The sequence below is a fragment of the Tiliqua scincoides genome, chromosome 8 (assembly GCF_035046505.1).
Source record: "Tiliqua scincoides isolate rTilSci1 chromosome 8, rTilSci1.hap2, whole genome shotgun sequence".
Classification (NCBI taxonomy): Eukaryota; Metazoa; Chordata; class Lepidosauria; order Squamata; family Scincidae; genus Tiliqua; species Tiliqua scincoides.
In genome coordinates, this window is record NC_089828.1 from 10999174 (window position 1) to 11021473 (window position 22300).

General features: G+C 45.3%; 1 protein-coding gene across 2 annotated transcripts in view; it reads right to left on the reverse strand.

The window, feature by feature from the left end:
- Window positions 1-3851: 3851 nt before the first annotated feature.
- SH3GL3 (SH3 domain containing GRB2 like 3, endophilin A3) overlaps window positions 3852-22300 on the reverse strand; it is a 43027-nt gene continuing 24578 nt past the window's right edge. For both annotated transcript variants that reach the window (XM_066635394.1, XM_066635393.1), the window contains 8 exons: window positions 21759-21827; window positions 19920-19992; window positions 17543-17686; window positions 15843-15976; window positions 13978-14136; window positions 8402-8505; window positions 7862-7989; window positions 3852-4819 (listed from right to left, as the gene is read on the reverse strand). In XM_066635394.1, the coding sequence (XP_066491491.1) occupies window positions 4614-4819; window positions 7862-7989; window positions 8402-8505; window positions 13978-14136; window positions 15843-15976; window positions 17543-17686; window positions 19920-19992; window positions 21759-21827 (1017 nt within the window). In that variant the 3' untranslated portion in view covers window positions 3852-4613. The remainder of the gene's footprint in view (window positions 4820-7861; window positions 7990-8401; window positions 8506-13977; window positions 14137-15842; window positions 15977-17542; window positions 17687-19919; window positions 19993-21758; window positions 21828-22300) is intronic.

Sequence of the window (22300 nt, forward strand, 5' to 3'; positions counted from 1 at the left end):
TGCCATGAATGCTGTTCAGCCGACTGTATGAAATTAGTTTGACACCCCTGATCTAGAGTGTGGGTGAAGATAGCAGAGGTATCCCTTGCTTCTAAGACAACTTCCTTAGTCAGCCTCATGGATGGGCCAGTCCTGCCCTCTCACATCTCAGGACCTTGTATGTAACTCCCTCTACTGCAAAACCAAGTCAAAGTGAGAGCACAGCAGGAATTCAGTAAGAGATGTGGTCCTTTAAGAGCTGCCAAGTGAAGTTTCTCCTTGCTTCACCTCTATGCCAGCAAAAGCTTTCTCACACCTGCTAAAGTTCACTATACAAAACTCCTGTAAAAGGGAGCTACCCCCAGGATTGATGTGGTAGAATTTGCTACGTGTGTGAAGTATGCTAATTATTTTTTTTTACAATTTTCCTGCCTGCTTTGAACCACACAGAACTTTTATTTTGAAAACCATTCCCTTCTTCCAATAAGCCCAGGGTAGCATGTGTGGTTCTCTTTCTCTGGCCCCTTTTATCCTCACAACAACACTGCAAGGTAGAATAGATTGAAACATTGACTGGCTCTGGGTCACCCACCCAGTGACCATCATGGCTGACCATTACACCACACTGCCTCAGGGCCCAATCCTATCCAATTTTCCAGTGCCAGTGCAACTATGCTAATGGGGCATGCACTGCATCTTGTAGTGGGGCAGCAGTCACAGAGGCCTCCTTAAGGTATGGGAACATTTGTTCCCTTACCATGGGACTGCATTGTAATTGCACTGGCGCTGGAAAATTGGATAGGATTGGGCCCTCAATTGTTTGATCATTTGGAAGCATCTTCTATCTCGGTCAATCAAAATGTTTTCGATTAACAAAACTTTGCAGGACTAATGTTCAGTTGCAACAACAGCAATGCCCTATGTATATCTACTTAGAAGTGGGCCCCATTGTGTTGAATGGGGCTTACAGCCAGGGAAGCATACATTGGATTGCAGCCTTTAGTCAAGGAAGCCCTAATGGATCTTGGAAATGTATGTTTAGCGTGGTTGTAGCAAATGCTGATGTCTGTAGGGGTGAGGGATATTAAGAATTCAGGCTCTTAAGCTATATTGTAGATGATTGGTCCCTCTTCAGGAAGTTTGTTGTATTGCTCCCACAATACCTGCCCACTCATTCACAGCCACCTGTAAATCTGGCCCTGCAGGATCAAGCTAATGAAGTCCTGATGCTATGGAATATGATAGTTAGGACAAGAGAGATGCCCACACAAACCCTATGAAGCCTGCTGTTCTGGTGGTTTTTTAAATTATCATCTGCTGCTCTTTTTGTAGTTTTATTATTATATTGATTTGGATTGATGTTGCTTTTATTGGTTTTTACTCTGATGTAGCCTGTTGCCTTCGGCTTGCCCACTGGGGTGAGGGAAGATATGATGGAAATATTTTAAAACATAAGGAGCCACTTTTTCTCCTTTTTACTGTCCCTGCTTCTATACATCGAACACTGCCTTGCAAATAAGTAGAAAGAAGTGACCAGTCCAGACACTGATGGTCTGAAAGGGGTTGGGAAGGAGAACCAGAATAAAGGGAAGGCCCCTCTAGCCCTAACCATAAGCAGGTAGCTTTCTGCTCACACATCCCTCTTCTGGATCCAAACCAGTTCAGTGAATTTGCTCCCAAGTAAATGCACACAGACAGCAGCAGCAAACAATTTTACTGAAGGGATATATTAAGAAGGGAGGGAGAGTTGCTACTGCCAGCAGGCCCAAATCCAGCCCACTGTTGCCTGTGTACTAGGCTAGTAAATGGGTAAGAACAGGGAAACGTCCTGGTTGGGCTTGATCTACAAGTTAGGTTTAAGGAGGTTAAGTTTTTCTTGGTTCACCTGCACCAGAAGATGCAGCCCACAAAACAAGCAGAGGGGCAAGACCTCAAACCCCTCCCTCCAGGTAGTCTGCTGACAAGCTCAGTTTCTACAAGGTCACTCCCTCTACACACCTATGTTAACATTTGGGGTGCATGGGGTTAAAGATGATCTTTCAGCCCCAGCAGAAACTCTTTTCTGTCTGTCACACACACACACAACTCTGGGAAAAGTATGTCATCAGAGAATAACAGTCATTTTGTCATTAACACTACAGTTGAGATCCACAGCATAATGTTTGCTTAGAAGTAAGTCTCATTGTGTGCAGTGGGGCTTACTCCCTGGTAAGAGGGTAGAGGGCTGCGGTCTTACTGTGGTGTTGTGGTTAAGAGTGTCAGATAAGGAATTAGGAGACTTGCCCTTTCACTATGAAGCAAAATGGGCATACTTGGACCAGTTTGCTACTTCCCAGTTACTACCTAGTAGGGTTATTATAAGGATAAAATGGAGGGGAGGGGGCAGACCCTTGTGTACCACATGCATTCTTTGATCTTGAGCAATCCTGTACAGGACTACACTACCCTTTCCAAATAAGCCCCCTCCTTCGTTAGAGGGAAATGGTCGGATGCAAAAGTAGCACACTTTTTTGAACATCTCCACACTGATTCCTGGAGGAGGAAGATCCTCCTGTAGATAATGAGTTAATCCACAATAATAGCTCACTTTATGGAAAGCCTGCTTCTTAGAGAAAAAAGAAAATCAGTTAAGGCACAATAGGGAAAAGGGGGGAAAATCCAAGAAGAAATCCATAAGGAAGTTGCTAAAAGGAAAAAAAAATTGCTAAAGGGAAAAATAAAAGTGTGTCTGTAGAAGCAGAAAGAGCAGGAAAGTATCAGGCTTAACACCCCCCTCAAACAAGATTGCACATGCCGGATCTTGTCTGATCTCGGAAGCTAAGCAGGATCAGGCCTGGTTAGTACTTGGATGGGAGACCGCTAGGGAATACCGGGCACTGTAGGCTTATATAGCATAGTCTTTCGAGACTGAAGGTTACCAACCAAACAATGTACGTGAGGCAAAAGAGAAGCCCTTTTCCCTTCGTGAGCATACAATTTCTGTACCATTCCACTCAAAAGTCATATTCCATTCAATTTATATATTCAGAATCTCTAGTTTCAATATTGTGTGTTTTACACAATTTGCTGCTACTTTAGACAGCTTTGTAAACTCCATAGCCCATCAAAAGCCAACCTCTTGTCATGAATTTGAGGATTTAAAAATGCCACAGAGGTAGAGAGGAGCCTGATTTAAATAGATCACACATGAAAGGGGGTTCTAATGGGATGCAGGAGAAGCAAAGGTGAGAAGCCACAGCTGGCAATAGCACAGACCGGTAACCAAACCATTTCACATCATACTAAACTTAAAGTGGGGTAAAATGTGTGCTCGGGCAGAAGTCCTAGTCATGAAGAATTTTACAATTTACAGATTGTCAGAACTGGAAGGTTTTGAAGCTGATCTTTCAATTGCAGGTGATAGAGTAGTTATTTACCAAGCTAACCTATTCCATAACTTGGAATTGGAAGGATGCATGCACGTGTATGAAGCTGTCTTCTGTGGGGTTAGACCAGCAATTTTCAGGGTTTTTCGTCTCACAGCACACTAACCTCTATGGTCTCTTGTGATTCCGAGAGACTCTCCTGGATTCTGCAGCTGTATCAACTTGTTGTAGTAATGACTGTCCCTCTTCCTCCACAGCAGAGCTATTGGACCACGTCACTCACTACCATCTGCATGGAATGGCAGCAATTCTTCTGGGCTTCAGCCAGGAGGTCTTTCCCAGCCGGACCTGGAGATGTGAGAGGCTGAACCTGGGGCCTTTGGTGTGCTGTCACTGAGCTACAACCCCTGGAAAAATGAAATGCCAGCTGCCTAACAACTGGCTTCTTTGAAGTGATCAGTGAAACAACACAAGTTACAAGATGCAAAGGCATCAAACACAAGAGTGTTTCCCACAACAATATTTATTACATTTTGGTCAGTAAAACAGAAGTGGTGGACAGTGACATTGTACGTAGTACAGCAACATCTGAAGAGGCGACCACTCTGTGCATTGGCAGGGTACAGTGCACAACAGAGATTAGCTTTTTCACAGTTAATTGAACATAACAGATGGTCCAATGACATCTGGTTACTTACAGTTAGCTTTACTCACAATAGCTTATAGAACAGAGCCCAAGAGTAAATTCACTGCAGCCCAAGAAAAGAGCAAGTGGGAGTTATCAGTAGAGGTTTTGTTCTCATAAGTAAGATAGGTTTACAGCCTAAGTCTTACTGAACACAATGGGCTTACTTCTGAGTAAGGTGAATAATACCATTTTTAAACACCTCTAGCTATCAGGTATCAGAGGAGCAAATAAATGCACTTGGAGGGATAGGTTGGAGCAATGGTTGAACTATCAGTAACTCCCACAGAGATCTTAAAGGCACAAAGCAAAGAACTAGGTCAGGCTGATTTTTGTTCTGGTTTTTTGTGTATTCATTTAACAAAAGTGGAAGAAATTTTTTTTTTTGTATACAAACTACATGAATACAAAATAAATACTTTTTTTTAAAAGAGATGCATACAAAAAAAGTCAGTAAAAGTCAGTCGAAAAAAGCGAGGCTTTCACAGAATGCCACAAGAACGAAAAAGCCACTTGGAGGGCAGAGACCCCATTTCAGTCACAAAACTGCAGCTGCAGCTTGAACAGACAGATCATGGACAAGCTCACTGAGGTAACGGCACAATAACTTCCACGTAATTGATAGGGAAGAATCCCGATTCGCCGTGCACCATGCCTTCGAACCAGTTCTCGTCAATCTGGTTGGTTAACGTGATGATATCCCCTTCCTTAAAGCCAAGCTCACCTTCGTTTTCTGGTTCAAAGTCATACAGGGCTTGGCAGCAAGGTTGATCCATGTGCAAAGAGGAACCTTCCAGAGGGAAAGAGAGAGGAGTTATTGAATGCATCTTTATCCATCCTTTGTGCCAAAGGAAGTGTGCAACAGATACGTTAACCAATTAAAAACAAACTCATAGAATACGAGGGAAGGGATCTTGTAGGTCATCTAGTCCTACCACCTGCTCACAATAGGCAAAGTCCATCTGACAACAGTATAAAAACAATGTTTTAAAATACAGCAAGCTGCACAACTGACATCAACAAGAAACAAGAAGCTATGATGTCACTAAGCAATTGCCAAGGAAAATAAAGTCATAGGAAGGTGCATTGTATTGAATTGGACCATTGGTTTGGTGAGCATTATTTGCATAGAGGTCTTTCCCTGGGAGTGAGCCTGGAACCATCTGCAGACAAAGGCAGGTGCTCTCATGCTAAGTGACAGCCTCTACCTAAGTCAGTGTCACTTGGTGCCTAAGCAAGAGCTAGTGTTTGTGTAATGACCTACAATTAGGCCTTCCTTGGTCCAATGGGAATGAAGGAATTAAAGCAACTGCTGCAATCTTGTGAAATGGCTTTAAAGCAAGCCAGACTCAGGGCCCAATCCTAACTAACTTTCCAACATTTGCATAGCTGTGCCAGTGGGGCACGTGCTGCATTCTGCAGTTGGGGGGGCAGTCATGAAGTCCTCCTCAAGGTAAGGGTATGTTTGTTCCCTTACCGCGGAGCTGCATTGCCCTTATGTCAGTGCTGGAAAATTGATGAGGATTGCAGTGTTTCTCATGGTTTGTCCTCTGCTGTACCACTTCACACGGTCCAAAGTTCCACCGGAAGTAACTGGCGATGACATCATTATCAGTTACTACTGGGTTGAGAGGCCAGATGTGACATGACAAACACCAATAAGAGGCTCAGGGTGGACAGGAGGGCTTTTTTGAGTGCAGAAAAGCATGCTTTGGAGCTCTGCCTGCAGAACTGAACCTCGTACCATTGTCTGTTGCGTCTTGTTCCTGCTCTCGCTGCCGGGTGGCAGGTACCCAGGGGTCCTGTGACTACCACCAGACACCACCTCAAGTACCATTGGTGGTACCTATACCACTGGTTGAGAATCACTGTCATAGAGAAGGGGTGTCCAAAGTTTTTGGCAGTTGGGCCACATCATCTCTCTGACACTGTGTCGGGGGCCGGGGAAAAAAAGAATTAATTTACATTTAAAATTTGAATAAATTTACACGAGTTTACATAAATGAATATATTAAAGATGAACTTATATGAATGAATGAAGGTCTTGCAATAGATCAAGGTCTATAAAAGGCCTTGCACAAAGCAAGGCTGGCCTTTCCTTTGCTGCTGCTACTGCATCACAGACGTGAAACAGCAAGCAGTGTAGGAAGCCTTCATCCCACAGCTCACGCAAGAGGTCAAACAGTCACCCTCACGCTGCCTAGTTGCGCTGGGCCAGTGTGGGCTCCAACAAATCTTTGGAGGGCCAGAGGCTCATTGGAGACTGGGGCTCCCTGAGGGCCACACTGAGAGACCTTGAGGGCTGCATGTGGCCCCAGGGCCAGGGTTTGGACGCCCCTGTCATAGAGTATTCTGCCTCTGAAACATAGAATCGCCACCTAGCCATCAGTACAAGCAGCTACTGAAACAGTGCTGCAAGCCAGTTAAGGCAGTCAGGCCACAGCCTGGTTCCTTATTGGAACTGGTATTGCAGAATGCTGCAATCTTCTCTCTGAAAATCAGCAAAGTCCATAAAAACTGCATTATTGTTCCTTAACAAGCCCTCTTAATGGTGCAATGCAGTCACAGTCCAAGGCCTTTTAACGCAAGGCAAAGTCAATGCAGTTGCTACACCACAGCAACAGGAACTACATTTGTCCAGCTGCAAGGCACAGAAAAATCCAATACCGCTCCTAAGGGAATTGTTTATTGGGTAAATGTTAGCTTGGCATGGATTATTAGGCCGTTTGGCTAAGAGAATTAACACAGGGAATAAGTTTCATGTTTCAGCCCCAAATCTGGTAGATTTTTTTTCTTCTTCCATCCCGATTTGTTTACACTTCTCTTGGAACTGTACCTATTACTGCTAAGCTTTTCCAGACTTAAATCCCACTAAAACTGCTTAGAGGGTCATTTGTGTTAGCCCTGATCAAGATCCAGAAACAGGACAAACCTCGGAATTTCAACTGTAGAAAAACACATATGTGTACCCAAACAGTTGTGGGGTGTGGTATGTTTTTTTCTTTTTTTTACAGTCAGGAAAATGGCACATGGAAGAAAGAGTTAATCTTCCCTCCTGCATGCTACAGTCTTGATCAGGATGAATCTCTCTCTCTCTCTCTCTCTCTCTCTCTCTCTCTCTCTCTCTCTCACACACACACACACACACACACACACACACACACACACACCCAGTGGCTGCTTTGCAAAGTGCATCCACCCAGAAGTGTAACTAGGGCGGAACCGGAGGGGCACATGCCCTGGGCGCTATGTCAAGGGGGCACATGACTGCTCCTCAAGCTTCATGCCCCCATTCCTTCTTCAAAGAGAAGGAGGAACAGGAGGTGGAACAGGGGGCACGAAGCCGCCAGCACTCCCTTCTCTGGAGAGAACCTGAAGTGACTGCCTTGTGCCACAAGCAGTGCAAGGCAGTCACTCTGGGTTCTTCCTGGAGGAGGAGGCACTGGTGGCTTTGCGCCCCTGTTTGTTTTCCTGTGGAGGCTCCGCTTCAAGCCACCACAGCAAGCTGTCCCTCCGCCAAGAAGAACCTGGAAAGGACATCACAATGTCTCATGACATAGTGATGTCACTGTTCCAGGCGCCAGGACAGAGTGTTATGCCTCTGCATCTACCCCTTTTCGTCATCATGTCTAGTCTGGTCCTAAGACCATTCTCAACAGGCATGAAGATGCACATCTTAACCCAGAATTTAGCCAAGGGCACACTTGTTCGAGAGGCTCTGATCAGATGCAGTCATTTAGCATATTTCAACCCACTACCATACCCTTTGTCCTGAACTCAGGGTCAGTGTCCTGAGTTTCTCGGGGTGCAAATTTCACAGTCCCAAACTCACCTGATGATTTTATTGATGACCTGAATGAAATTCCATTGTGTTGCTGACCGTTGCTGATTTCTAGAGTTGTTCTTATTACCGGCTTTGGCTTGAATTCACGTCTAGGATGACTTGAGGCTACATTGATCCTGAAAGTGAGAAATCAGGAGTCATGCACATGAATCCTGGAAATTGCCAGGGATCATGAAATTTCTACATAGCGACATTTTTTTTTAAAGTGTCTAAAGGAACTGCTGTTTTCTCCAAACCCATTCCAACCTTCCAAGCCTCTAGGCTTACACATACTTAAACCAATAATACATATACTTTGCATGTATTATTATTATTAATCTGTTTACTGTACTTGTCCCTTGCCTCATCATAAAAATGCACAAGGTGACTTACAAAGAATTCCAATTAAATATAAGCAACTCCCAGCTGGAAGTTGGGGGACACCTATTCTCTACAATACTGTAAACAGAATTGGTCCTTCCCCAAACCTCCTGATGTTTTGACAGGAGAAAGCAGTTTTAAGATGTAACTAATTCAGATGATTCTTACCTGTTTTGTAGCTTGCTTTGCAAGTCTTCGAGAATTTCCGTGGACTGCTTGTGATAGTCTAGTGCGGCTTCTACCAAGACGAGTAGCTGGTTAACTTGCTCTATCTAGAGGAGGCAACCAAAAGCAAAGAGAATGCAGTTTGCACGATTTCAGCCAAGGTCCTCTAGGCTTATAGCTCAGGCTCAGCCAATATACTTTACAAGCTCTAAATGATACCACAAAAGTGTGTATGAAGCTCCCCAGAACACTGAAACTATCTGGTTTGAAGGATGCCACTGGCAAGTTTTAGAAAACTCTAGCTATGGCCATGTCTCACCAGAGAATTACACTATTTCAAAAGAGAGTGTGTGTGTTTAAATTTCCACTCTTTGGAAATGCTCACTTATTCCATTAGGTGGCAGCACTTCTAAAGTAATATAAATACAGTACACAATTTCTCTCTCCAAGGCAAAGCGGTCATTAAATCCATATAAAACCAGAGAGAAAAAGCAAGGAAAGTTCTATAATATTCCTCTGTCTTGTACAGTACTGCACATTCAAGAATGCTGACACCATGTTTCAATGCAGGCTTCAAACAGCAAGCCTCAAAAGGCGAAGCACTTAATAACTTTGTTAAGAATCAACAGCTACAGAAACCTTCTACACAGGCCGCTGAGTCTCAACAACAGCCAAATAAAATGGAGAGGGTGTGTCCTGAACTATTCTTCAGGGAATCTGGCTTATACCACCTCTCTCCATATTACAATCTGCAAAGGGTCAGGGCTCTATAACTAAGAGTTACCAGATACAAAGGAATGCCTATACCAGTGGTTCCCAAACTGTAAGCCGTGGCTCCCTGGGGAGCCACAGAAACCAAACAGGGAAGCCACAGAATCCTCCTGATAAATCTGCCACGTTATACAACGTATAGGATTGTAGCCCTAATGGGGAGCTGTGACCAATGGCCCAGTATACCAAGAGAGCTGCCAGTCAAAAAAGTTTGGGAATCACTGGCCAAAATTCCCTCTTCTATACAGTGGTTAAACGTATAAGCAGGTGCAGCTTTTTAAATCCTTCCATGTTGAACTGCACCTGCCAAAATTCCTTCTTCTATACCAACTGTTTTCAACCACTGTGCCATGGCAGAATGGTTTGTAGGTGTTTGGAGTTTGGGGGAGGAGGAGTTTGGGGGAGGGTCATTTATTAGTAGGGCCATTGGGGGATGTGAGCACCCCCCCCCCACCAGCAGCATTGTGTGCCTTGACAATTGTCAAAAAACAGGTGGTGCGCCTTTATAATTTTAGTACCTTCTCAGTGTGCTATGAGACAAAAAAGGCTGAAAATCACTGTTCTTTACCATGGTTAAAGGTATCAGAACTCTGCCCCCTTTGTATCTGTTAAGCCAGTCTATAATGTTCTATACAATTTGGCTGGTTTTGCTGAGCTGAAATGGGCAATTGCTGGGGAAACTACCCTTTCAGTTTAGCACTGCCCCAAGCATGGTTACTCAGAAGTAAGCCTCACTGTGTTTAATGGAACTTATTCCCAGACAAGTGTGTGCAGGATTGCAGCCCTGATCTGATGCTGCAATTCTATAGGAGGTCAGAAACGATTCCCTCTTTCCCCTCAGGGTGCAATTGTGCTGAGCTGTGGAGGGCCTCAGAACCCCAACACAACTGCAGAGACAATCTTATCTTCTCGCACTCTGCACCTGCTTCAAACTGGGAAGAAAAGGCTGGGGAGGGGGGCAGTGCTAACTTTGCCCTCCAGAGCCGCAGAAAGCCGGGACGTCGTTTTGGAGGGAGCAGAAGACAGGAACCCCTCTCATCACCCTCACCAACAGGACACTTGCCACAGCAATGCTGGCAAGTGGAACTGTGGATTACTGAAGGAGTGTTGGCAACCTTCAGTCTCGGAAGACTATGGTATCACGCTCTGGATGGTGGTTCTGGAACAGCATCTAGTGTGGCTGAAAAGGCCGATTCGGGAGTGACAATCCCTTCCACACTGGGAGCAAGTGTAGTGTGTCCCTGGTCTGTCTCCCTGGCTATGGGCCTTCCTTCTTTGCCTCTTTGCCTCAGACTGTTGGCCAAGTGTCTCTTCAAACTGGGAAAGGCCATGCTGCACAGCCTGCCTCCAAGCGGGCCGCTCAGAGGCCAGGGTTTCCCACTTGTTGAGGTCCACTCCTAAGGCCTTCAGATCCCTCTTGCAGATGTCCTTATATCGCAGCTGTGGTCTACCTGTAGGGCGCTTTCCTTGCACGAGTTCTCCATAGAGGAGATCCTTTGCGATCCGGCCATCATCCATTCTCACGACATGGCCAAGCCAACGCAGGCGTCTCTGTTTCAGCAGTGCATACATGCTAGGGATTCCAGCTCGTTCCAGGACTGTGTTGTTTGGAACTTTGTCCTGCCAGGTGATGCCGAGGATGCGTCGGAGGCAGCGCATGTGGAATGTGTTCAGTTTCCTCTCCTGTTGTGAGCGAAGAGTCCATGACTCGCTGCAGTACAGAAGTGTACTTAGGACGCAAGCTCTGTAGACTTTGATCTTGGTATGTTCAGTCAGCTTCTTGTTGGACCAGACTCTCTTTGTGAGTCTGGAAAATGTGGTAGCTGCTTTACCGATGCGTTTGTTTAGCTCGGTATCAAGAAAAAGAGTGTTGGAGACCGTTGAGCCAAGGTCCAGAAAGTCATGGACAACCTCCAGTTCATGCTCAGAAATTGAAATCCAGGGAGGTGAGTCCACATCCTGAACCATGACCTGTGTTTTCTTAAGGCTGATCGTCAGTCCAAAATCTTGGCAGGCCTTGCTAAAATGATCCATGAGCTGCTGGAGATCTTTGGCAGAGTGGGTAGTGACAGCTGCATCGTCAGCAAAGAGGAAGTCACGCAGACATTTCAGCTGAACTTTGCTCTCAGTCTGGAGAGGTTGAAGAGCTTTACGTCTGATCTGGTCCGGAGATAGATGCCTTCTGTTGCAGTTCCAAAGGCATGCTTCAGCAGGACAGCGAAGAAAATCCCAAACAAGGTTGGCGCAAGAACACAGCCCTGCTTCACTCCGCTTCGGATGTCAAAGGGGTCTGATGTGGAGCTATCGAAGACAACACTGCCTTTCATGTCCTTGTGGAAAGATCTAATGATGCTGAGGAGCCTGGGTGGACATCCAATCTTGGGGAGAATCTTGAAGAGGCCATCCCTGCTGACCAGGTCGAAAGCCTTCATGAGATCTATGAAGGCTATAAAGAGTGGCTGTCGTTCCCTGCATTTCTCCTGCAGTTGTCTAAGGGAGAATACCATATCAGTGGTGGACCTGTTGACTCGGAATCCGCACTGCGATTCTGGATAGACGCTCTCTGCAAGTACCTGAAGCCTCTTTAGTGCAACTCGGGCAAACAGCTTTCCTACTACGCTAAGGAGAGAGGTGCCGCGGTAGTTGTTGCAGTCACCCCTGTCGCCTTTGTTCTTATACAGCGTGATGATGTTTGCATCCCTCATATCTTGAGGTACTCCACCTTCTCTCCAGCAAAGACAGAGGATTTCATGCAGCTCAGTGACAATGATCTCTTTGCAGCATTTTAGGACTTCAGCAGGGATGCTGTCTTTTCCTGGTGCCTTGCCAAAGGCAAGGGAGTCCAAGGCCACGTGAAGTTCTTCTAGGGTTGGTTCACTGTCAAGCTCCTCCAACACAGGCAGGCACTCAATGTTGTTCAGCGCTTCTTCGGTGACTACATTTTCTCTGGAATATAGCTCAGAGTAGTGCTGCACCCAGTGTTCCATCTGCTGCGCCCGATCCTGGATGACCTCGCCTGCTGCAGACTTCAGAGGGGCAATTTTCTTCTATGTTGGTCCTAGGGCCTGCTTGATACCATCATACATCCCCTTGATGTTGCCCGTGTCAGCTGCTATCTGTATCTTGGAACAGAGCTGGAGCCAGTAGTCGTTAGCACATCTCCTGGCAGTCTGCTGGACTTTGCTGCGAGCAGCTCGGAGGACCTGCAGGTTGCGCTCACTGGGACAGGCCTTGTATGCTGCTTGAGCTCTCCTCTTTTCCTCAATGACTGGTGTCAACTCCTCAGAGTGTGCTTCAAAACAGTCTGCCATCTTGTTGGTCTTCTTGCCAAATATGGACAAGGCAGTGTTGTAAACGGTATTCTTGAAATGTTCCCATCTGTTGGATGCGTTTGCATCGGCCAGGCCTGGAAGAGATTCCTCAAGTGCTCGTGCAAATTCCTCCACTTTCCTCTGATCCTGGATCTTGCTGGTATCAATGCAAGGTCTTCCTTCCTTTTTCGTGTGATATAGTTGCTTTGCTTGCAGTTTCACTCTGCTGCACACCAGGGAGTGGTCAGTGTCACAGGCAGCACTGTGATAACTGCGTGTGATCTTGATGCTGGGAAGACTGGAGCGTCTGGAGAGAATCAGGTTGAGCTGGTGCCAGTGCTTTGATCTTGGGTGTCTCCAAGAGACTCTATGTTGGGGCTTTGTGTTGAAGAACGTGTTGCTGACACAGAGACCGTGATAACAGCAAAACTCTAGCAGGCGTTGGCCATTTTCATTCATCTTCCCAGTGCCGAACTGACCTAAGCAAGTGGGCCACGAACTGTGATCAGCACCAACTCTAGCATTGAAATTGCAGAAGATGAACAATAGCTCTTTTACAGGGATCTTCTTGATAGTGGTGGCCAGGTCATCGTAGAATTTGTCTTTGGCTTCTGCTGGAGACGGCAGAGTCAGTGCATAAGCACTGATGAGTGTGACAAGTCCTGCTGATGACTGGAGCTGCAGGGACAAAATTCTTTCACTTCCCACAGTAGGTGGGATGATGGATTCCAGCAGGGTATTTCTGACCGCAAAGCCAACACCATGTTCCCTGGTTTCGTTTGGTGGTTTTCCCTGCCAGAAAAATGAGAAATTTCTCTCCTTGACAGATCCGGAATCTGGCAGCCTTGTCTCATGAAGGGCGACGATGTCCATCTGCAGTCTGCTCAGCTCCATGTCGACGACAGCTGTTTTGCGTGCGTCGTCTATTTCTTGCAGGTCATCAGAGAAACCGGGTGTCATTGTCCTTACGTTCCAGGTGCCCAGTTTTAGGGCAGGAGTTTTCTGTTTTCTGTTGCATGGTGCAGAGTTGTCGATCCGCTTGTCGGTTTTCACCCTAAACCCCATGCACCCCATGAGGTTAACGGACTGTGGCGAGGCAACACCTTACTGGCTGGGGACTGCCCAGCTTAAGGCGGGCGGTAGCTGCCCAATGAGATGCAATGATCTCTCCCACCGTCGGAAGCAGCCCCTGGCGTCACGCTCTACACCAATCGAGCGAAGACTTATAACCGGTAAACTGCTGCTTCCCGTGTTGTGCCGACGCCGTATGGCGAAGACTGAAGGAGTATAACAATATATTATAGAGTTCTACGTTATCATCAGCTCTGTACTTGGAGCTGCAAAGGAAAGTAGCTGATGTAATGTAACAGCCCCGTTACCCAATCTGTCATCGGATGAAATCATTTTAATGCAGCGCTAATGTACCCTGTCCCCGCCCTACACGCACACAGGTCTGCCTTGCACTTTCAAAGACCTCGAGCAGTGGGAGATGCTTACATCATTTTCAAGAAAGTTGAACATGCTTCTTTCTGCCAGCTCTTTGGACTCCTCAAACTTTTCCACAGCTTGTTTAACCTCCTCATCTGGAATTTTCCCCAGACGCTTCTTTTTGTAATCGTAATCCAAACGCCGGCCTTCCAGTTTCTTCAGATGGTGCTGTTGAAAAAGAAAGAAATCAAGTTGTTAGATCAAACAGCCAGGAGCCCCCAATGAGTGGGGAGAGCGTTTTGCAAGTATGTTTTTTGTTAAGAATATGATTATACTGATGGATGCATTTACAGAAGGCATGTGGAATTATGCAGGCCAAAACAGAAAAAAAGGGGAAAAAATCCAGCATCTGTGAACACTCCCAATATTGCTCAGCAATAAATCCTTACATGCTAGATACTTTGCTCAACGTGAAAAGACTGTCCAAATCAACGGCAGGAGTCTGCCAAAATATGGTTTTCCTTTGTATCTTGGCACTCCATCAGGTTCAGCTGCTCTCTCTCACTCTTTTCAACAGTGTGGCAGTTAATATTCAATAACTCTATGCAGACATAATAGTTAACTACGTTTCATTTTTCTGAACCATGGTTTACACCTAAAGCATAGCTAAGTACTGAATACAAACTAGGATGTGAAATCATGGCTTGAAATGGGGCTTGCAAGCCACAGTTTGTGTGAATCATGGTTACGCATGGTATCTCTACTGTGGGCACAATCCTAACTACTCAGAGGTAAGTCCTATTTTGTTCAATGGGGCTTATTCTGAGGAAAGGGTGGTTAGGACTGCAGGCAGAGAAGACCCTGGGTAAGGTAGTTTCCTTGCCTTTCCAGTTTCCATTTGCCTTCTCCATTGTGAACCATCTAATTTTCCTGCTGAACCTTAGGTCACTCACGCTCTCAGCCTAACCTACCTCACTGGGTTGTGATGGGGGAAAAAATGGGGTCATTCTCATGAATGTCAAATTGGGCTTTCCCCTCATATTTTGAGCACTGCTGACAGTTCCTCAGGAAACAAACAGAAAAAACTGGAGAGGACTGTAGTGGGAAGAGCAACCGTATCTTCTTATCAAGACACGTCTATCTATGATTGTTCTATTTCTCCTTTGGTAGCTAATGTTCCCTGGGAGTTGGGAAGAGGAGGAGAGGGATAGTTAGTTGTGAAAGGAAGCGACTCTCCCCTTGGGCTTCAAGAGGGAAGGTGCTGCCATTGCTCCAAACCAGGGGTCTTTTCAAACTTTTCAGTATGAGGGCCGCATCACATATCTGACACGGTGTCGAGGGCCGGAAAATAAAGAATAAATACATGAAGAAGCAACCTGCTAAGAGTGATTGAATACAATAAGTGGGTGGGGGTAGAAGGAGGAGGGGAGTAGAGGACAAAATTGACTTGCACAGGAAGAGGGGGAATGGATTTTAAAAAAGCATCAAGCAACCTACAACACAAACTTTTTTTGTCTCAGTTTCTGCTCCATATAAGTTTAATGTAGACATTAATTTTATATTTATATTCCATGTCTCTCAGCATTGGTATATATCTTATTCAGCCACTAGAGGTGCTGAATGTAATGCAATGTAATGGAATAATTTATTTCCATTACACTGCATTACATTCAGCACCTCTAGTGGCTGAACGTGCTATATAGCCATGCTGGAAAACCCAGAAGAGCATCTTTTGAGCTGCTTTAGCTCCAAGACACTGGGGAACCGCAAAGGTTAGATGAAATCCACCAGAGGGCCCATGGACCAGGGTTTGGAGACCCCCTGCTCCAAACAAATAGCAATGGAAATGAAGGTGCTTAAAAGTTAATCTGGAGGAAGAGGAGAAAGAAGAGCTTTCAGACTATCAAAATGCATCTATCTGGTGGAAAACTCACCCCAATCTCTTTTAAGTCTTTGTCTTGCAACAACTGCAGAGGGTCAATGAAGTTTTGCTTGACATTGATGTCCAGGGAATCTTTTATTTCAGCCATCTGCTTCATGCTTTCCCCCACATCAATCAGTGCAGTGCCTTATGAGAAGAAATGACATGAATGCATCACTCATGTCACTAAATGCAACACCCTCCTCACCCAAAACATCTAGGTAGTAGTGTCGCTAGTGGGGTGCAGGGGGTTCAAGACCACACTGGGTTACACACTTGGGGGATGACACCACTACTGGCAAAAATGGCAAAATCTTGATATTTTAGAATACTACTATCATGTTATATATCATTCGATGCAGAATTTAATGCAGAATGCAATAAAATATACATCGTTTAAATACCTGTATTCTATCAAAAGTCATAGGCAAAAAACCAGAAAAGGAAAAAACAACTGCCTTATGTAATAAAAAGTGGAATTTTTAAAACTCAAAACTGACCAATGAGACTGATTGTTCCAATGAAGTGTTATGACACAGCAGAAAACCAATAAGGTGATAGCATGAGTCAGCTCTCATTGTCTCAGAGATCATACTGGAACTCTTATTCAGTGAGTGCCATCAAGTTGGCCACTGGTTTTTTGTTGGTGACTGATTTTGTTGGGGTGGCCTGTACTGTGATATATTAAAGTAAATAAATAAAGTGAATGCAGGTGACACCAACCCAAGAGATGCCACTGCATTTAGGCTGTGTGCATGATATTGTCATTTATTTGGAATGGTCTGGTACAGGAGCAGGTTCATCATGGGCAGGAGGTCTGGTCTAGAGGGTAGAGCCTCCATTTGCCTGAAGATTAACGTCCACAAGGTCGCCAGTTCGAGGCCACCGGCACCGTGCGACCTTGAAGCAGCTGGCAAGCTGCAGCTGAGCTGTTCCATCTGCTCGGAGCGTGGGAGGATGGAGGCCAGAATGTTAAACCAGATCGGAGTGTAACAGCTTGAATGTGGTGGTTCTTGAAAGAGAGAACCTTCTTTCAATTTGTAAAAATCCCTGCGTGGATTTAATAAGCCTGCCTGTGTAAACCGCCTTGAATAAAGTCTTGAATAAAGACCAAGAAAGGCGGTATATAAATACTGTATATTATTATTTATTATTATAATGGAGGTGACACAAACTCTAGTGAATTAGGGCCCAATCCTATCCAACTTTTGAGCACTGGTGTAACCACAGTGCAGCCCCATGGTAAGGGAACACATTTCCATACTTTGAGAAGGCCCCAGTGACTGCTCCTCCGCCAGAGGATGCAGCACACATCCCACCAGCACAACTGCACCAGCACTGGAAAATTGGATAGGATTGGGCCCTTAATTCACGAGCTCCGTTTACATTGTCTGTTCTCTGGATTATGGGTGTTTCTTTCCTGGTATATATTCAGGTTATATGTTGCAAGGTTGTATGTTGTTACAACCTGCTCACAATGCAGTCCTGCCCCCAAATTGCTCTATAACCACCCAAAAATGGAAGAGAGAACTCAGCTCAACCTCCAGCCACTTCTCACATGGGTTCCCATGTTCCCTTGCCTCTCCTCCTTCTGCTGCCTCCCCCACTACAGGCTCCTTGGCCAGGAAGCTGTCCTTTTTGCCTGTGAAACTCTGTACACTGACATAGACAAGGACATAAATAAACCATCATCACATCGCTCTCCCAGCTCACCAAATGCAGACTCCTCTCCAAGTTCTCTCCCATACCGGAGCATGCAGTCGCCAAGAAGGCCCTCTGTCTGTGGATATCCTGTGGCTTTAACTTGTCCTCGGATCTTGGACACAGTGTTTAGCATTCCCAACTTGGCCCTGTATGCTTAAAAAGAGAGGGGGGGCATGAAGGGAGGGAAATGTACAAGAAAGGACAAGATACATACTTGTATTATCTCCATAGCTTTGCACTGGAGAAATAATACTGCCCTAACTTCCAGGAATGTAATCAGCAAAGCTGACTGTTTACTCATTTTTCTTTAATAAAGCCTCTTTTCACTGGAAAATCCTGGCTCCTTGACTCCATTTCCTCTTCCAGGCTCTTTACAGTGACTCTCATCTACTCCAGACCAACAGTCTGAGATGCACATGGTTGTACATTTGGTTCTGAGAAATTTTATCTGCTTAACAAGAAATCCCCCCACTATACATGTCCCTGCCTTGAACATGCAATTTAGGTGCCCAGAAATGAAATAAAAAAACAACAACACATATCTGAGTAAATGCAGTAACAAGGCAGAGTTGGGCAAAAGAAAAAACATGCTGTTGAATTTAGTATGCATCAATGTACCTGCATTGCATAATTCTATTTGGTGATGGCACCGGGCTATGATTTCCATGCTGCAGAATTTAAATTTTGGGGGAGTTTAGCACAGATTGCACACAGGCTGGTTATAAGGAATACCAAGTTAATGCTTTTAGCACTTAGGGGAAGTGCAGTATAAATGCTAAGAATTATTATTTCAAATTGCATCACTGCCAGTGGGTGTTCTGAGTAGGTCAACTATGTATGATCAAGCCATGCTGGTCAGAGCAGACCTTTCTACCAGAAGAAGGGCTGCCGCGAACATCCTGCTCTGAATACCATTTGTTCTCCATCTGCAATGGTAAAGTCTAAGGAATGACTCACGACTAATTCCCTCCTTTCTCCCTTCTCAACATGCGCTTTGTGAATTAGGCAGTCAGCTACTATTGTCACACCCACAAAAGAAGATGAAGTGGGCAGATGATGACGTAGACGAATCCAAGAGGCAGTAATGCATACATTGTTTCATAGCCACAAAAAATATTTAAGATCAACATTTGCTACAATGAGGTTAGATTCAAAGGGCAAGTTGCTATGGAAAATGTTCAGGGAAATGTCCCCAGTAGGTAATGCTTGTAGTTATTCTACAAATATTTTACGCATTTTCTCCCAAATGCACTTTCAAATGCATGTGTAGAATTCTCTGAGCCAGTGATTATCTAACTGTGTGCCATGGCACATTGCCATGGTGTACTGGGGGGGGAAGGGGGTAAATTCCCTGGGCACCACACCTCTGGAGGTGGCAGCGCTGCCCTGAGACCCCCGTGGCTGCCGTCTTCCTATCTTCTCCACAGGAAGGCTGCACAAGGCCTCTGCGGCCCTATTAAGACCTTCTGAGGCTTCTTGAGGGCCTTTAATGCCCACTTCCGGTTTTCAGTGAAAAGGCCCTTTTGGTTTTAAGGCCCTTAGAAGGCCTTTTGAGAGCCAGGGAAGCTTTCAATCCCACTAAAGGCCTTCTAAGGGTCTTAAAATGTCACTTCTGGTTTTCACTGAAAACCAGAAGTGGGCATTAAAGGCCCCCAAGAAGCCTCAGAAAATCTTTGGAGCCTTCCTGGCCCTCCAAGGCCCCTAGCGGGGGGAGGCATACAACTGAGAGGGTGGTATTCTGAGATCCTGGATCACCACTTGAACACTGATATGCGCAAAACATTGGTGTGCCATGAATGCTCTGCAAGTGTGCCACTGGAGTTAGGGGGAATGCAATTTATTATTAGGCTGCACGTGACCTTTCTGTACACTAAAAAATGCGCAGATTATGCTAAGGGCCAAATCCTATCCAGTTTTCCAGCACTGGTGCAGCCATGCCAACAGGGCATGTGCTGCACACTACAGTAGGGGGGCTGTCATAGAGGCCTCCTTAAGTTAAGGGAATGAAATCACTGTTTCTTCTCTGATGTGCTCAGTTGACAGGTTCTATAATGCATTGTAAAATCTGATTGTATAAACCTACTTCAAGTCCTAGACAGAATTAAAAATTAGATTTCCCTATTAGGGAAGCTATGAATAGGTAAGAAAATTAGACTTTTTCCAGCACTGCAGCATCTAGCCATATTGTACAGATGCTGTTGCAGGCAGCCAGCATTAAGCTTCCACCATTATCTACGTATAACTTTAACTTCTGTCAGCAACCACAGCTCCTCAGTTTCCAGGGGGAAAGCAGGTCAATTAAGGTCTTCATTCATAAATGAATGGTACAGATCAGATAGCTGGGTTCACAAAAAAGCTTTGAAGGAACTCTTAGATTTTTATTTACCCGGATTAGGTTGGAGATATTCAGTGGCTTTGGACAGAAGTTCCAACACCGCTTTGTTGGTGACATCAATTTTCTGCAAGAAAAACATTAATAAGCTTTTAAAGGTAACTATTACCCTCACCAACAATGCATACCATCGCCTGGATCTCTACAAATGTGACACAAAAAAGCCAGTATTCATTCTCTGGAAATCACGGTGGAAGGTATCCAAAGGAAAATTAAAAGGAAGTACATGCTTGAGCCCTTGGAAAAGGTGGTAAGGATGTATGGTTGAAGGATCAGCTCTCTAAGCACTCATTTTAGGAAATCAACATTTGTTATTAGATGTTGATTTCCTAAAATGAGTGCTTAAAATATATTTATCATATCACCTTTCACCCCCCAGTTGGATTCAAATTCAGGTTTTTTTTTCCAAATTAACCACAGCCACTCAAATACAGCCACACATATTTTTCCAGATTATTACTAATAGTTAATAGAGGGTAGGCCAACCAAAGTTAAATTATCATTACCTTGTCATTCTAGATTGTAAGCCTCCTGGGGCAGGGAATATCTTCTTTGAAAAGCACCATGTGCAAAGATGGTGCTAAATATGATAAATAATAAAATAGTAATCATAATTTTTACTGTGATCTTGTATCCACTACACAGTGCTGATATCATGAAATTAACCAGACACATTTGGAAGAGAGAAATTTGGTTTTAGGAAGCTAAATTTGCCTGTTTGCAATTTTGTAGAAAAGGAGAAACTGAAGGTCTTGAACAGTAAGTTTTTAAGGGCTAATCAACTTTCCGACACTGGCATAGCTGTGCCAGTGGGACATGTGCTGCATCTTGGGGTTGAGGACCAGTCACAGAGGCATCCTCAAGGTAAGGCAATGTTTGTTCCCTTCCTTGGAGTTGCATTGCCCTTATTTCGGTGCTAGAAAGTTGGTTAGGATTGTGCCCTTAAGTGTCCCATTCACATCCCAGGAAGAATCAAATGTCTTCCCCAGTTGTTGCTGGGCAAAGAAAGTTGTTCAGTTCTTCAAAAGGGTTGACCTCTTTTTAGCAAACCAGTGTCAAGGTTTGCTATCTAGGTTAGCAATTGATGCTGTGGCATTGTCTAAGGGCACAATCCTAACCATGATGTTAGGGTATAGCAAACCATAAAGCACGTTTGCTCCTCCCTGGGAGGAAGCCAGGCCAGCACTCCCAGAAGCACCAGCCTGCGGAGGCCGACAGAGGCCTCCATGCTGGCTTCCTCCCGGCTCCTTGTGTAGGCTCAGATGAGCCAACGCAAGGGTGACAGGTAGGTGTGGGGGAGGCCGGGAGGGAGAGAGAGGGAGGTGGTCCTGGGCGGGGGAAGGGAGGGCGATGGGCAGCCCCAAGGGAGGGTGGGCAGTGGGAGGTGGGGCTGGGATCTGGCAGTTATGTCAGATCCCAACCCCCATCCCTGGGGAGAATGAAGCAGCTTCAAAACGCTCCACTCTTGTCTGACTTGTGCCACCTCAAGAGGTGACGCAAGTCCGAGGAGACCCATAGGTGCCAGCAGCCTTTACCCGGGGTAAGGGGAAAAGTTTCCCCTTGCCTCTGGCTAAGCCGCTTCTGGCCACAATCCTGCACTGGATACAGCGCAAGCCTCCTGGCTTGCCTGTTCCAGCACAAGTTAGCATTGCGCCCTAAATCTCATAGTGCTCTTGTTGAATTCAGTCAGCCTGGAATGGCCTATAAATTCACAATCAAAACATGACAAAGCCCTGTTAGGAATATATCACCTGGAATCAGATGAAATGTTGACAGCTCAGTTCACATTCGGGAACAGACAAAGCCTTGAGCATTGAACAAAGATTGCCTTACCCTTTCCATCTCTTGAAAGTCATCATCTAGTTTTGTTCCTTCAGCACCACTGATTTTTTCACTGAATAGCTATGACAGAAAACAAGAACAATGGTCTTGATAAATATGTATGTACAGCAGTATGAACACTTCTACACCCACACCCACAAAATACAGGAGAAATATACAAGCAGCAAACATCTCTACTAGGATTTGCTTTGTCTGAAGGTGAGCTTTTCATATTGTTGAGCATATACTGGATGCATGTTGCCTGACAACAACAGCAACAAGTAGTTGTGTGTTAAAGGGACAAAAGTGCACCAAGTTCTCCATACGTTCCCCACAATTGTGTGTTCACTGAATGCACAGCAGGGAAAACAGACCAGCTCCTACTGCTCACAACCAATGTCAGTGTGGCCACTGGCCCTGACCCAGACTACAGGCAGTGTCAGGGGGCAAGCCCCCCCTAACAACTAACTAATCCGCTGGCATTGCCACCCCATTGCTGGACCCCTGTGATGACTTGAAGAAAAAGTGCTTTTACAATTTCAGAGTGCTGTTAT